This window comes from Salminus brasiliensis, chromosome 25 (assembly GCF_030463535.1).
Source record: "Salminus brasiliensis chromosome 25, fSalBra1.hap2, whole genome shotgun sequence".
NCBI lineage: Eukaryota > Metazoa > Chordata > Actinopteri > Characiformes > Bryconidae > Salminus > Salminus brasiliensis.
In genome coordinates this window covers 14,037,779-14,054,601 of record NC_132902.1, presented here as the reverse complement: position 1 = coordinate 14,054,601, position 16,823 = coordinate 14,037,779, and the positions used below count along the sequence as shown (strand labels likewise).

Sequence of the window (16,823 nt, the reverse complement as noted above, 5' to 3'; positions counted from 1 at the left end):
TTTTAATAGGGGAAGGTGTGCCTGAGCGTGTGCGGAGGGCTCGCTAGGAGGCAGATGCATCCGCAACATATTCAGAGAGTGTCAATCTCTGCACTATTAAAGAGTCAAAGGAATTCAGGCTTAGGGGCACGGGCAAGAACACACCCACACACCACAACATACCTGTGATCAGATACGGCGTCTATGTCCTGAGGACAGATTTGTCCCAGATGTCCGGTCTGTGAGGTGGAACTGTCGTCCTGCCCTGGCTGTGACACCATGTTAATGCGACATGAACCTCGATGACAGGTGAGAGCAGCTTCACACACATACACCCCTGGCAGCAATGGACACGCAGGAACACACCGACCTCTGAGGTTAGGTGAAGAAAAGGACAGCTTAACACAGTGCCACACATCTGCCGACGCCACAAACTTGCACGGAGTTGCCAGGTTCTTAGTTGGCCTACTCTCACTGCCAGAGTCCTGCAGGGATAACTGGTGGCAATTGTTAGATTGGAAATGAACAAAGTGGGAACTTGCTCCTCTCTTCTGTATGACTTAAAATAAATATATATATATATATATATATATATATATATATATATATATATATATATATATATATAATACATACAATACAAATATACAATAAAAATATATTGCTGAAATAAACATTATATACACTAAAAATTAGCACAGCTTTTTTAATTAGCAGTTGACAGACCTCATTGTTACCTACATGCCTTGATTCTGTTAGTTTACTGTTGTGCAATATAAACAAAATACACATTTGTCTCCAATAGCCCCACATATAGCTGTTTGTTGGCATCTTTATTGTCCTAGATTGTACATTTAGCAAGAGTACTGCATATAGAATACTGCAAACTCTGATTTCATGTAGAAACTGTTAGAATGCTCCCAGAGGCTTAGTATTTTTACCACACTGCGCTGTGAGCAATATGCTCCTATATTAGTCCAAGACCAACGACTTCACTGACCAATACAGGAGCATACTGCTCGCAGCAGGGCATCTGGTGTGAAATGTGCCTAACAGGGTGATTTGAGCTCAAACTTTGTTTCAGGAGTGCAGTTATTTTCAGCGCACCAGAAAATAACTTGGAATACTATTGGAATATGTTCAATACTATAATTAATATTTTATTAAAAATGGACAAAAATGGAAATACATGTTTTCTTTGGATAGCAGCAATATACTAATCTTGTTTGTGCAGGTTTGGCACAAAACATTTATTTCCTAACCCGGTTTGTACTATCAGGAAGTGATAAAGCATTGCTGTGCAAACATGCACACTCTCCCGCTACCGATGCTGCTGCACTTGCATCATTATGTATTATTTTTCTAATAATTGTTCCAGGCATCAGTAGCTCTCCCCTGTCCGTTTTGCATTGCTTTGTGGGATAATCGTGTCCATTATAGGCAAGCTCAAAAACCGAGTATGCATCTTATGTATAGGTCTTATTTTATGAGTATGTGTCTTAGATATTTGAGTATCTACACTACATACTGTATACTAAAAATGTGATAAAATATGCAATTACTACACAATTGTGACGCACACAGGATTTTACTGACAAACTTGGCAGATCAATTTCATAAAAATAAATAAATAAATAAAAAGGTTAATTTGCCACCTAATACACACACAATTTGTGGGGGGGGCAATGATATCAGTCAAGAAACAAGTGGGCTGCTTCCTCTAAAGTGAGTCATAGGTACAGTATCTTGCAGTATGTTAAGGCTCCTTCTGTCTTAAAAACAGCATGAAATCATCTGTGATAGATTCTACTAGATGCTTAATGCTTGTAACTGCAGTAACGCAGTAACTGAAGAAATGACCACCTCATTCAAATATTCTTTGATGGGTATTAGGAGGCCTAATGGTCAACAGGAAATCCCACCATTATATGGCCTGCTGGATCTCTTTGAACCTGAATCTTCTCAAAAGTCCAGTTTTGATGCTTCAGTGGCCAATGGTCAACACAGGCACTTGCCAGTCTTGTAACTCATTTGAGACATGAGGCACATGATGCTGATGTGACATTCTGTATCCCAGTGTTAAATTCAGATTTGATTTGCCTGGTTATGGTCCAGATGTGAAGTAGCTCATCAATTATTTTCAATGATCAATTATTATCTGGTTACAGTGGAACCTGGAAAAGGGGTGGGATAAATATCAGGCAGCCAGTGAAAAGTCAGTTCTTTGAGGTTGAGGTGTTGGAAGCAGGACAACGAGGCGAGAGTAAGAATCTGCGACAATGGCTAGGCAGGGCTAGGCGGTGTTCCCAGCACCTACCAAAAGTGTTTCAAGGAAGGACAAATGGTGAAGCGGCAGCAGGGTCATAGGCGCACTGGGCTCACTGATGTGACCAATGGAGGCCTCACCTCGCACCTCCGTGACTTGAAGGAGGTGCTGCTGACGTCTTGTGCCAGATACTACAGGACACCTTCAGAGGTTGTGTAGTGTTTATGCCTCAGGGGGTCAGAGTTGTTCTTGTTCTTACTGCACAAGGGAAGTCAACACAATATTAGGCCGATGGTTTTAAAGTTAGGGCTGATCAGCACATATTAAAACACAAATCCAATTTCTTGTTTTTTTCAAAATGGGATTTTAATTTAGTTAACATTTACAAGAACAGCACAAATAGAACTTTACCAGGGCTCGAGTTGAACAGGTACACCAGTTACAGCCCTATTCTCCCTGCACAACATGAAAGCTCCACCAACTTCACCGACTTCATCCGTGCTGTCCAGTGATGAGCAATGCTTGGTCTGTGTGGCCATGATTCTAGACAGCTTTACTGTCTCAGTTATGATCATATAATGCTGAATTCAGGAATGAGCTACAGTCCCACTGAAGAAGATCCTCCTGAAAATCAGGACCACACTTGCTGATCTAGGATAAGTTTTTTCAATGTCATAGGAAAGAAGATGACAAGTCTGGGACAAGCCTACCTACATCCCCATATTAATAAACATGGCAATATAAGCAAGACAAAAACTGACCCTAGACCAGTATGTTAAATCATGTAAACTGTGTAGCCTCTCTAAAGCTGGGCGATACATTATCACAATAATTTGTATTGTGTGTAGGAGTTTGAAAATGGATAGCTGTACAGGGCTTTTCCATGATTTTTTAGATGCAGGTTTGAATCCAGCTGGCAGTCCAAGCATAATTGGATGTAAAGCTATAGTAGCTATTGTTTTTGATAAAACAGCATTTTTAAAATACGGCACTAGTGGTGCGTTGCATTCGTTCTAGATTTTCAAATCAAGCAACATCAGTCATGTGTTCTATTTCCTTCCAATATCGTGATATTTTTTCCATATTGTCCACCCCTAGACCTTTCATATGATGGTGCTATTAATACTCCATCGACTCCAAGCACTGTACATACAGACCAAACCCTGGCACCATCAGATCAGAACTGCTGATTTAACTCAGAGATTAATAAGTAGTTGAAACAGAGTTGCCTCAAAAACGAGGCATGTTAATGATGGGATGTATGCACTACACCACAATGCTGATTTTGCATCACAGTATATACTTTATGACTGCGTGACACTTATCCGTTTTGTTTTTGCTCTTATGTTTCTTATTGGTGTGATCAACCATTGATGATCTTCAAATCACTACTTTGGGGCCCCCGAAAAAACAATTGTGAGGTATAATGCGTTAGCCTTACCCAATACTTTCTCGCTGCTGTGTGAATGTGTACTTTTTCCAAATGCTAACCCAAAAGGTGGTTTGGTCGTGCCACACAACACTGCTCTCACGTATACACATACTTATGGAGCAATGATTTAGCAGGTTTTATCTTAAGCAAGATTTTAGAGCATATTTTATACACATATACATATATATATATATATATATATACATATATATATATATATATATATATATATATATATATATATATATATATATATATAGCAGGTAAAGCCAATATACCTGTTTGCTTCCAAAGGCCAAGCTCAACATGGAAAGCAGTTAACACACTGGGCTGAAAAACCACAAACGGTTACCAATCTGTATTCAAAAATACTTGTGTGCTTAATGACAGTACTGTCTCAGTTCCACTCTACATAGACGTTGAGCCAAGTGTCTCCTTCAAGCTTTCGTTCACCTCTACTGTGCTGTAGGTTGGTACACAGGACAAGGACGTCACAGCAAAATATGGTGGCTGAAACCAGTAGCAAAAGACACTAGATATCAGAAACTACGGTCAACGGATCTGCCGTGCATTTGATGCATTTGGAGAATGGATTTTTAGGTATAGAGGATGTGGGATGAAGACTTCTAGTTAAGCCACATTCCATTTATATTAGGGAGAGAGAGAGAGCGAGAGAGAGAAAGAAAGAGAGAAACAGACATGTCCATCCAGTCGGGGCGTAGGACAGCAAGGATGGGTCCTGTCCCATTGACAGAGTGGCTAGTTTGGATGTGCTATAGATCACCTGTTTCAGCTCCACGTCAGATGAGTATTTTTCTACAGCAGTTGCTCTTCGCTGTACTGAAGGTGACGAGAACGGTCACCGTGTCTCTTTTGGGGGGTTGGCGTTTGTCCACGGCCTACGACACGGAGGACAGAAACAATAGCACTCGACCATACACACATACACGCATATACAGAACACACACATACAAACAGTGCAAATCAGCTTTTTTTCTTTTCCCATTGGCCTGCCCATATTCATCGACTATATACAGAGCGTATCAGGCTTTAAGGATATGACCGTTAGGATTGTTGGTTCTTTGCTGCGTCTTGAGAGAGCAGGCATGTTCTGCGGTGTGCTCACGCCACTCATTCTCAACTTCCTTCAGCTGTTAGTTGTCTTTATTTAATCTCCTCTCTACTTCCACTCTCTTTGCATCCTCTTCCCATTTGTCTTTCTCCCTAATCCCTCTTTTCCATTCTCTTCCTCTCTTTTTATTTGTAGAGGCTCATGGTGGGGCTCTGGTACATGCACATGTAAGCGTCACAGAGCAGGCGGCGGGCGTAGCCCTGGATGTTCTTGGGGTCCAGGGCGTGGAGCTCCTCTGGAGTCATCTTCAGGTACGCCCCCACTTCAGGACACGGGGACACCTGCGGGATGTTAAAACCATTCTGCCCACCTGATCAGATACAAAAACACACAATCACAGAAAGATTCAATATTAGGCATAATTGCCTTTTCTTTTCTTTTTTTTTTAAACTAAATTAGATAGATGATGGGACTGATTTAGCACTAGTATTACTACTGCCAAGCATATCAGTGCATAACATTGCATTACAATTCACTTATGGGGTACTAGGGTGACTCTATACCATGTATTAGTCATTTGTAAGTGGTTTTGACCAGAGGAGAATTGGTTCCCCTTTTGAGTCTTGATTCCTCCCTCCAGCTTTAAGGGATTTAATTTTTCTTGCCACTGTAACTGTTGGCTCGCTTACTTAGGTTTACATATTGAATTTATTTATACAAATAAATCTGACTTGATGTTACTACATCAGCTTAAACCTAGTCGGTTACAAAAGGGATTTACACGATTTTTACTTTATCCTAAATGTAGTCAATCAGTGAAAAAGCCAGAGACCGAAGACAACCTGTTAAATATAAAATAGAACTGAACTGTATAGGTCAAACTGAGGAAGGAAAATAAGGAAAGGAAAAAAAAAAAACAAGGAAAAAAATAAGGATAAGGAAAAAACATCAGAACAATCAGTCAAAACACCACTGCTCATTTTTCAGTTCGAGGTTAATCATATTTAACAGAATATTATACAGAAACCCTAGGCAACTAAACAACACCTGCTAATTATTAGACCAGCTTTCAGCTTTTCAAAAAATCTTCTGCTGCTCACTAGATAAGTAACCCCAGAGATATTTGGTGACGCTGAGGACTGTAATCTGTAGTGGTCAACCCATTGTTCTGAGAACACCAGCAGCTTCTTTTGATGTTCCAATGACTTGTAATAGGGATAATGCCATTTCTGTCATTGCAGAAATCCTCCTGTGAGAACTGTGTTATGCTGCACAATCCAACTCCAACATATTTCAGCTTGGAAACACATGCACAATGAAGAGGAATTTGTATTTTTATGGCAGTGGTGCAAAAGTGAATAACACACCTGTGGGGGAGCACAGTAGCAAAAATATCAATTCTAACATGATGCTGTTTATCTGAACAAAAGCACATACAATCTGTGACTGTACTTTTTAAAATTCATCTTTTTAAAATTTTATTTAACAACTTATTTATCTATCTATCTATCTATCTATCTATCTACATGTTACACACTACTCTTCATTTTTGTAACACAATGATTTAAATTACTCCAAATGGCCATTTTAAGTTAGAGTTTGAGTTATTTGACATTTATTTCAATCAAATTGGGAATCACATACTGTCATAAGCAAGTCTTTAGTTGAGGTAAGTGTAAGCATTCTTTACTTGGTTGCTACATTATCCTCATAGCTTAAGCATAAAACAGTTTGTAATCACTACTTCACATTTACAGAATTCCTGGAAGATCATATCAGAGTTTGACAGCAGTTGCTTTGAACAGGTATTCCCTGCATCGTTCAGTCTGGATTAGAATTCTCCATACCGTCTCGGTCGGCCATGCTGTCGAAGAACAGCCAGGCAGAGTCGGCGGCGCCGTATTTGACGAAGGCGACGTAGTGACTGGTCTCGATGCAAAGCACAGCAAACAGCTCCATCTGCTGATGGGGGAAGGAACCCTGCCGCCAAACGCCCTCCTGCAGCTCTTTAGGCACTGAAAGCTTGCCGTACCGGTGAGTCTTACGCCGTGGATGCAGATGCACCTGGATACACACACAGGCAAACACACAAATTCACAAGACAAACACAGTGTACATTTAGAATTTACACATACAAAATATACACCCACACACACAAACACACAGATCTGAATCTGAAAGATCAGACAGGACGAAGCCTGGACAATGAGGAGGAGAGAGGAGAGAGGAGGAACGCTGATATGTCTGTAGATCAGTAAGTACAGACACAAAATGCAATTAGCCAATAATCCTATTCATATGGTCAACTATAGGGCATGGGTGATGGTAAGAAAGAGATGTGCTAAGATGTGTGCCAAAATCATTTCAGGAATCCCTTCCCAGTGCAATTAATACACATTAATAATGTCAGTTCTGCAGTCTGAGGAAGGTTGCGTTGCTTTCTTCTCCATAAAACACTGTCAAAGTTCTTAAAATACACAGAGAAAAAGACACTCCATTTTAGTGCAGAGGTTCTGAAACGCAACATAACTCGGCTGTAAGTATTCTAGACTTGTCTTTAAGATAGTTGCCAAAGATGTAGAGAAGTCTCCATCTAGTGTTGAGGAGAGGTACTGCAGACTTCACAAAATGGTCCTGTTAAGTACTACAGCAGCATGAATGGAACTGGTAAAGGTGGTGGGGTTTGGATGCGTGTGTGTGGGTCTTACCTGCGTATTGCACTTTTCACAGAACTGCTTAATCTTCCCGGCTGTGATGTCAGCATCTTCATAACACTCCCTGCATTCGTACAGGGCTAACCCCCCACAGATCCGGCACTCTCTGGGAGCTGAAACCAAAGGCACAAAAACATACTTCCACTGAAGACATTTTATTATTTTCATTATTTTATCAATGATTCTTACTAAATAGGTAATGTCAGGTATCAGCACATGGTACTAAAAATATTTTGATATCGGTTTAAGAAATATGAATACATAAATAAATTAAAAAGGCCACACAGTCTAAGCACTATTACTGTAAAACTGTAAAACTAGCTCTGCTAGGGCCACTTTAGATCTAACAATAACCAAAGAGGCCTTACCTTTTGCTGTGAGAAAGAACAGCAAAAAGAAAAACTTGATTAATTATTTAAACTGACTCTTAGCTTAGCCATTGACTCACTGTCTTCCAGGAGATCTGTGATGTCCAGCTCCAGGGAAGGGAAAATCTTATTAAACATTTTAAAATCCTTCCCAAACCGAGGCATCTGAATGATCAGACAGGACGGAGCCTAGACCATGAGGAGAAAGGGAGGACAGAAGAGGAACGCTGATATGTCTGTGGGTCTGTAGATCAATACATCGCAGTCCTCTGTGTGTATGTGTGCGCTCACCTCAGCAAATTTGAGGTCACTGTTGATGAAGGACCACTCCAGCAGTTGCTGGCTAGTAGGCACTAGCACTTTGTCTTTTTTATCCATGAAGATTTGGTAGAAGTAACAGTCCTGAACCTTTTGCCCCGCAGAGCTGTAAAAACAAACACACAAACGTTACAAAAACACCTGATAAGACCCTTTGTGATGGTTAACAGGACACAACCCAACTATAGGAACTACTCAAAAATTAGAGTGACAATAATCACATATTGCCAATCGTAGTAGTTCATTATACATACAGTCAAGAATGCCTAAAGGATCCATAGCCTACAATTAGGAGGTCCATGCATTGATTTATGTACCAAAAACATGCTGTTTATACATTTTAATACTGATACACTATATATCCTAAAGTATTGGGACACCTGCTCATTTACTGTGCCTTTGAAATCAAGTTAGTTTATTTATTTATTTATTTATTTTTTGAGTCACTGTAGAAAAGTTTCTGTGGAGCAGATAAACACCTATTGGCACCATGCCTACGTAACTGTCTCTGCTGTCCAGAGAAGGCATTCTACTAGATTTTGGGGCATTGCTGTGAAGATTTGACTGCATTCAGCGACAAGAGCGTTAGTGAGGTTAGGATGTTGGATGATCACCACCCATCTCCAGCTCATCCCAAAAGGGTTGGATGGAGCACCATCATTCCAGAGAACACAGTTCCACTGCTCCACAGCTCAATGCTGGGGGGCTTTATACCCCTCTAGCCCACACCTGGCATTAGGCATGGTGCCAATAGGTTTGTAAATCCAAACCCCTGTAAATACTTTATAATAATATATATAAATAATAATATATTAAAATATATTATAAATAATATATTTTTCCAAGGTATTCTATGTCAGTGATGAATGTCCATCAATAGTGCCTCATGTCCCCTTTAACATTTGTCACCAAATTAGGAGCAAATCACCTGCAGATATACTCAGTACAGCTCATTGATGCAAGCCAGCAAATATCATCAGAAAAGTACACATTGCTGCTTTAATGTGTTAAAGCAGCGTTATGTAGCATTTTATCCAAAAATATCAGCTATAAAACCATTGTAATGCTTCTCTGACATAATAAGATGTAATAAGAATAGCAACTATACTGTTGTTATTCCAGGCACTTACTTGACTGAAAAACAAGTCTCTAAAATTCCTGACTTTCCAGATTTCTCAGAACACGTGGGAACCCTGTTTTAGTTGTCTTTTCAGTGTGTATGTTTATTTAGGTGATCTAAATAAAACCAGAGAGGTGTTGCCTAATCATCTTATGGCAGTATTTCAGTACCTGGAATATCCATTAGAATGTATAAAAACACACCGTAGTTTGAGCAGTGGGTCCACCCTCAGGATGTGGTGAAAAAGAATGTTGAGGAATTCTTCAGGATCTGTTTGGGCGGAAAACAAACAGATATAAGACTCTCACTTGCTACAAATGACTAAATCACATTCATGACATGCCATACAGCCATTCAAAAGACCTGCTTAACTGCTCACTGAACCATCAGTAGGGGGCACCATATTCATATCAATTAAATCATGTCAAGTTCAGCCAGTGGAGTGAGGATTTGTGGTTTTGGGTTACAATAATAATTGCTTAAAAGTTGACAAAAACAGTGGCAGCCATTCTGGCAAAATGCAGCTGTGTGTGCTGAAGATTATGAAAGACAAATGCATGAGTGCATTAATAAGATTCAGTAAAGTTGAACTAAACAAGGAAAGAAAAGTAAAGCTGGCAGGTCATAGCAGAGTGCCTCACCCTTTTCTTCAGACGTGAAGCCAGATGCTGCCTCCACCTTCTCCAGAATTCTCCGCAATTTCATAATCTTAGTTGCACACACGTAACCATGTCTGACAAAGCCAAAAAGACAGACATGTAAAGATGAATACAGAAATGTTGGTGAAATTAGTAAGTTGGTCCAAATAAAGGAAAGAAAAATACTCTCATTATGATGTGGGCATTATACTTCAACATTAGCTTCTTATGTCTTTTCCTTTAACCACATCATTTTTTTTGCGGTGTGGAGAGTGTAAAATACCACACATACACTAGAAGGATATGACTTTAGGCCTGGGTGGCATTACGGAAATACCGTATAACATGGTATTTAAGAATAATGATGGTATCTCAAAATAAGGACAGTACTTCAAAATGACAACTTTCTGTTCTGTGTCTATCTATTACACAGCCAAATAAGCTCATTCCTCCTTGTGCATTTAAGAGATTGCCACAGGGTGGGGTTGCTGTGGGAGTTCCACTGAAACCTGGATGAATCAGTCTACTCAATGTGCCTGAAAATATTCCTAAGACTATTGCCTCGGCTTTGTGCTGCATGGTGTAAAATGTTTTGTTTTTTTCCCCTTTATATTCCAAAAGTTGCCAAATTGGAGATACAGGGATCTAGTGTGACAGTGAAGGGGCAAAAATTAGACACCTTGCGTATTTAAGGTGGTAGTACCTTTAGACTCCTGTAGAAGGCGCATGGATAATGCTGTGGATAATCGGGCTATAAATACCCGTGGGGCGTGTGACGAGATTCATAGATTTAGAAGAGATGGTACCGTGCAGTGAATGTCTCGGTCAGAGTGTGGAAAATGGGTCACAAAGCAGATGTTAATGATGGACAAAAAGGATTGATTGCATTTGGGTGTGCCAAGGCCAAAGTGTGAAGGAAGTAGCTGAATTTGCAGGTGTATCAAAGCATTATTACATATCTGCGAGCCATTTTCCATACATGAATCTTGTAGCTCACCCAGCTGGTATTTAAAGCCTGGTCATCCTTGTGCAATGCTATCTGCAGGAGATCACTAACTGAGAAATAAGGTGTTTGTGTAAGACTTACATGCGCAGTGGGTTGACTATCTCAGTGCGTAACAGTTCCTGTGTCTCTAAGTAGTATTCTACATCAGTCTTAGACTTTGGCCTCAGTAATACGGTATCCAACACAGAGCTAAACGAGAACAGACTGAGAAGAGAAAGAAAGACAGTAGAAACACAAGTAAACATAAGCTGAACACAGTTGGACAGAGACAGAATGACTGTCTGTGACAGTGACTGTTTTTTGCTGTGTACCAGAAGAGTGTTGAGTCTAGGTAGCAGGAGTTGTAGTGGCCCTGAATGCCTTTCTTCTTCCCCACCATCACCTCTAGCCCATCATTCTCCGTACGAGGGGGAGTGTTTTCGTTCACCACTTCACTCAGGTAACCACCAAACGCTGCCGTACACATACAGGCACATCAAATTAAATAAAACTTGCCAAATATAAACATATTAAAGCACATGTAACAGTGTGTGTGTGTGTCTTACCTATAGAATTGCAGCGCTCGATTGGATTGGGTGAGTGGTGTTGCGAAGGAAAGCGAGAATCAGGTCGGCAGCATTTCAACTTGACAAACAGAGCTTTCTTCGGAGGACAGGTAAAGTAGCGCGTGCCTTTAAATGTGCCATCAGTGCATCCTACACATTCTTCTTCCTTAAAACACACAAAACACAATGTTTTAGCTGGTAATGAAAAATTCTTGTATATTTTATATATGTTTATATATGTAGTAAGTATATAAGTGTTGACTGATGTGAAAATGTCTACAGCGCATTTCTAGGTTTCATCTTGGCATTTTAAGCTTTGCTGAACTGCAACAGGGAGAACCCGCCGGGCTGGAATGCTGCTACTGCATGTACATTTGGTGGAGCTGCACAAGACCTCCCACAAGAACTGAGTCACACACTATATGTTCAAATGTTTGTGGACACCCCTTCTAATTAATGCATTTAGCTACTTTAAGCTGCACCCTTTGCTGACACACATACACAGCGTGTCTAGTTAAAAAAAAAAAAATGATATAGAATAGGCAGCCCACTATCAGATCCTATTTAGACAGCAATGTCTAAAATCTAGTAGAAAGCCCTTCCTGCACAGTAGAGACGTAGAGAGTAGTTATTCCAACAAAGCGGGATAAACTCATTTCATACCCTTAATTTCAGGAGTAAAAAGAAATGTTAGGCGGAGGGCTCAATACTTTTGCCCTTATAGTGTAAAATCGTGGGTCAGTCTACATGTTTCTTTTTTTTCCTCAGATGCTGGTTCTGTATTTCTCAGAAGTGGGATTTAAAAGCTCAATTTGGAGCCAAAGAGCAAAAAATACAGATTCTTACATAATGCTGCTTTAAATGGCAGCGCAAGCTGAACACTAAACACTGCTTTAGAGCAATGATCACGCTATAAAATTAAACTTAGAACTAACTCTTCTGTGTCCCATATGAAGAGCAGTCAGAGTTAAAATGTCTAAAACAAATTGTTTGCCAGAATATTATAATATTTCTAAGTTACTGCTTTTCGCTGTCTGAGATGCCAGAAGCACCTCCGTAAATCTTTCGTTCCAAAGTCTTGGGTACAAGAGTAAAAGGTACAGGAGTACTGCTGAGTAGATGTACATTTAAAATAGCCTGAGTGGACAGACTTGTGGATGAAGGGTATGTATATGGATGTTTACTCTGTACATAAAACAACTTACCAGCTCCAGCCCCGCAAGAGGCTCCAGCAGTCCTGGCGGCAAGCCGACCCAGCGTATCACTCCACACAGAGGAGGATTCTCTTTCACCTCTACCAGTGACCCCACCTCTAACCCTGGCTGACCCTTAGGTGGAGATGACGGCCTTGGGGAAGGGGCAGTCACAGGGGACGGGGCCTCTTGCTGCTCTCCCATCACCGACTGGACGGAAAGGGAGAGCGGGCCATGGCTCATGCTCCCATTGGGCCCGCTCTTGCGATTCAGACTGAAAGGTAAGGAGTGGAACTTGTTGTCGCTGGACAGCGAAGCGGCAGTGGACGGAGCTCGAGGAGGGGGCGAGGCCTGGTTGAAGTCCGGAGGAGTTTCAGTTAAGGACTTGGCCGGATCTTCGCCAACTAAAAGGAGAAAGTGCAATTAGGATCAGCTACTTTAAAAGTATGTTTGCTAAAATATGTTCAATGCACCAATGTGGATCAGCACATTAAAAAGAATATTATTCTTTCTGTTAATGATCCAGTAAGAATCCTAGAGAAGTTAAGCCACAGACAATACAGTGTGGTCAAATAGCAACTAGAACAGGTCTCTAGTTAATATCTCTACAATATCTAAATGGTAATTATCCACATTGGTACAACTGTGAAATGGGGAAACAACGTTAAAGGAATAGTTCTGAGAAATATAGAACACACACAATTTTCTCTTTACTCCAAATGGAGTCAATCAGCCAGGACTGCTTCTTTAGCTTTGCTCTGGTTTAGCCACAAGGCTAACGTAGCTAAGCAATAGAATAGGCTCCAGTTTAGCATTGCGCAAACTACATGCCACAATCACCACTTGCCTTAAAGCTTTTTGAGTGGTTTAACAATAATCTCAAAAAGACCTGAATGAGCTTAAACCTCAAAAAGATTTAAAGCTTTGTTGGTTTTTGACAAGTCTTATCTATAAAAACGGACCACAGTAAGAAGCACATCTAAGAAGTATGAAATATTCTTAGATGTAACACACTAATTTAATAAAAAGAAATGTAGAATAAAGATAAAAACATAAAACAATATCGTCTAAAATATGTTTTTGAGTTCCGTTACTTTTAGTCTCGTTAGTCTCATAGCTCCAGCGCAAATCTGAAGAAGCAAACGTCTGATCAAGTACATTTAGGAGAGATGAAAATCGCTTCAGACTATTCCTTTAAGTCTTTCAGAGCAGCATCCTCTGTGAATAACTGCTAATAAATACAATGGAGAAACGACAGGAAGGAAGATGCTGGCACAGACAAGATGAAGCTGACGCACCTACAGACTTCACCATGCGACAACAGCAGCAATTCAGGTGACCCATTTAACATGCAACACACCACAACGGCTGATAACTTTTCCTTTCTGTAACCACAATAAACCATCCACCCACCCCACAGCACACCTTGACATTTCTTCATGCAGATGTAGGATGAAGTGCAAAGAATTAGAATGACAATCGGAAACACTCACTGATGTCATTGTGATGGGGAAACCATTGTGCTGAGGCCACTCATATACAAACTACAGAATGTGGAGTCAATCATCACTTGCAAAAGGCTTTTATCAGAGTGTAGTACTGAGAGACCCCTTCAAAGTTGACTGAATTACAGCAGTTCAATGTTAGTCAATGAACCAGAAGCCTGGAAAGTATTTTTAACAAGAAAGGTTCACAGCTGTTTATATGGTCATGTGAAAAAATTTGAACATCCCATGAAAACTGACACTTATCTATTTTAAAATATTGAAACATTTATTGGACATTTCATCCTCGTTTGATTACTCTTGAAAGATGGAGGTAATATAACTTAACACATAAAACTAAAGAAATGTCTTTTTGAATAATTTGTAAAATGCAAATGCAATTTTTTAGTGAGCAACATTGAAAATGACTAAAATTAGAATCAGCTGCTTCACATCAGCTGCAGATGATTAGAACATTATTGGAGAGAATTATGGAGGAGACGGTCTAATTTAAACCTCAGACATTTAGTTTGGTTTGCTCTTGATTGTTGAAGTGAGGGGTATCACCATGACCAGATTCCAAAAAATGAATTATCTGCAAATTATCTGTATGTTTAGCACAAGACAAAAAATGCCAATGTGTCCATTAAAAGCCTTCTGCTCAGAGACTGACACCAACATTTACTGTGGATCACGTCCAATACAATACACTTTTAATAAAAAAATATATACATGAAAATCGATTAAATTCTTAGCAGCAAGTTAAGCACATATGTAAAACTCTCACTACCAAATCTACACTTTAAGCAATAAATACATAAATACACTGTATGTCCAAACATGTCTAGACACCCCTAGTAGATTCAGCTGCACCCATTACTGAAAAAGGCATTTTCATTGCATACACACAATGCATAATGTCCATAGAAAAGCACTGCTGATAGCATGGGGTGCGCTGAAGCAGCTGCAGATGAGCAAAAGGCTGCCCAATGCTAGTACTGGCTAGAAATGTAGGAGTGATGAAACTACATCCATTACTTTTGATATCAGTTTGAGCTGTGACCCAGAATGAATCTTCCATCATCAGTACCTGACCACACTAATGACATTGCTGAATGCTGTCGAGCTCACAGGAATGTTCCAACGTCAAATATAAAGCCTTCCCAAACAATGAGTTTAGAGGCTGGGAGGTTTTGATCCCATATGAACTGATTTTGGAAGAAATGTTGGATGATGTCTACAAACATTTGGACATAGAGTGGATGTATATTAGGGGTGCAACAATTTATAATACATTTTCAGTTAATTAGAGCATGATTCTGATCCAGCCTGATACATTAAGACCAGCTGCTTACCAGCATGGAAACATTAAACAAAAACTGTGCTAACATGCAAGCTACTGACTAAGAGCTTAGTCCAGCGCCAACATGCCATCCATGAGCTAAAACACTAGCAGCCATACAACACAAAGGACTGAAGAGGTTATATTGTTGCATCCCTAATTGATAAGTACAAATACGTATCATTTGGACTAAATGCACTTTCTAGATCTAGTATCTTGCTGTTAAGAGGCAGAACTCGGTTTATCCATTTAGCATTCCAGCTGATCAATCACATTCCTTGGTTATTGATTACCTTCATCTATGTACCATGTGCTTTTGGATTTGGATTGGGCCGGATGGTCGACAGAGCTGCCGTTTAGAGTATAATAAAATTCTGACTTGCTTCTGCTGGCAGCCTGCAGACCTAACCCTAAATAACACATTGAAAACAAGGGGTAAGCATGTAGGGGGGAGGGGGGGGTGTTTCCAATTTAAAGAGATAATAAAGATACAACCAAATTTACACACAAATTTCCCCTTACAGGATAGGTCTAATGTAGCAAAAGTGGCTGACAAGTAGCAGGAGCTCATAGTCGACCAGTTAGCACTATGCAAACTGCAGGTCTAAATCAACACTTGTCTCCAAACAACTTAGCAAGACTTAACAGACCTCAGACAGACTTGCCTCCGTTTGTACAAGGTGTGTGTCAAACATCACATGATCAACTCAGAATCCTATTACTTGCAGTTTGCAAAATGCTAATTTGTGGTTATAAGTCCTACGTACTTCCTAGCTTTATTGGCCTCACAGCACCAGCGCAAAACTAAAGCACCAAACCTCAGACATCAGTTATGACTACATGTGGAGTACAGGGGGATTTATGCAAATGAGATTTTTAGCTATATCATTTTTTTTTTGTTCACCCAGAGTGTCTAACACAACATGACTTCCATTCCTTTGAAAGTAATCTGGTCTGCTCAGATTATCTGTCATTTAAAAGAAATCCAGGGCCAAGTAATAATAGTGTTTCAGCCAGACAACAATCACCCAAGAAGGTGGATTAGCTTTTCCACTACAGTAGGTTTGCAATGTACACTACCAGTCAAAAGTTCAGTAGCAGTGTTGCACGGTCCAGGCAAGCTTGCTTTTCTTGTTTTGCCATCTTACTCTGACGCAGTCTGTCCATCCTACAGCTTCACAGTCTTCTCTTCACAGATAAACCTGAGGCTTGGCCCAGAGTTAAGCTTTGCTACAAGGTGTTGTCATGTGGGCTGTTGACTCTCAGAAATTGGTCTTCTGATGCTGTAGTGGATTTGAGTCAGACATCTTTCTGTACTGGACCTCTTCCGGTTTCTCCAGTTTCAA

At 40.1% G+C, this 16,823-nt stretch overlaps 1 protein-coding gene across 3 annotated transcripts in view; it reads right to left on the bottom strand.

Annotated features, from left to right (window-relative positions):
• Positions 1-1,271: 1,271 nt before the first annotated feature.
• Positions 1,272-16,823, bottom strand: part of cyld (cylindromatosis (turban tumor syndrome)) — a 37,930-nt gene continuing 22,378 nt past the window's right edge. For 2 of the 3 annotated variants that reach the window (XM_072671028.1, XM_072671027.1), the window contains 12 exons: positions 15,771-15,887; positions 12,664-13,055; positions 11,459-11,624; positions 11,225-11,366; positions 10,995-11,117; positions 9,911-10,002; positions 9,473-9,539; positions 8,123-8,255; positions 7,912-8,020; positions 7,458-7,576; positions 6,597-6,813; positions 1,272-5,119 (listed from right to left, as the gene is read on the bottom strand). In XM_072671028.1, the coding sequence (XP_072527129.1) occupies positions 4,935-5,119; positions 6,597-6,813; positions 7,458-7,576; positions 7,912-8,020; positions 8,123-8,255; positions 9,473-9,539; positions 9,911-10,002; positions 10,995-11,117; positions 11,225-11,366; positions 11,459-11,624; positions 12,664-13,055; positions 15,771-15,887 (1,862 nt within the window). In that variant the 3' untranslated portion in view covers positions 1,272-4,934. The remainder of the gene's footprint in view (positions 5,120-6,596; positions 6,814-7,457; positions 7,577-7,911; positions 8,021-8,122; positions 8,256-9,472; positions 9,540-9,910; positions 10,003-10,994; positions 11,118-11,224; positions 11,367-11,458; positions 11,625-12,663; positions 13,056-15,770; positions 15,888-16,823) is intronic. The other variant, XM_072671029.1, reaches the window with a different exon arrangement.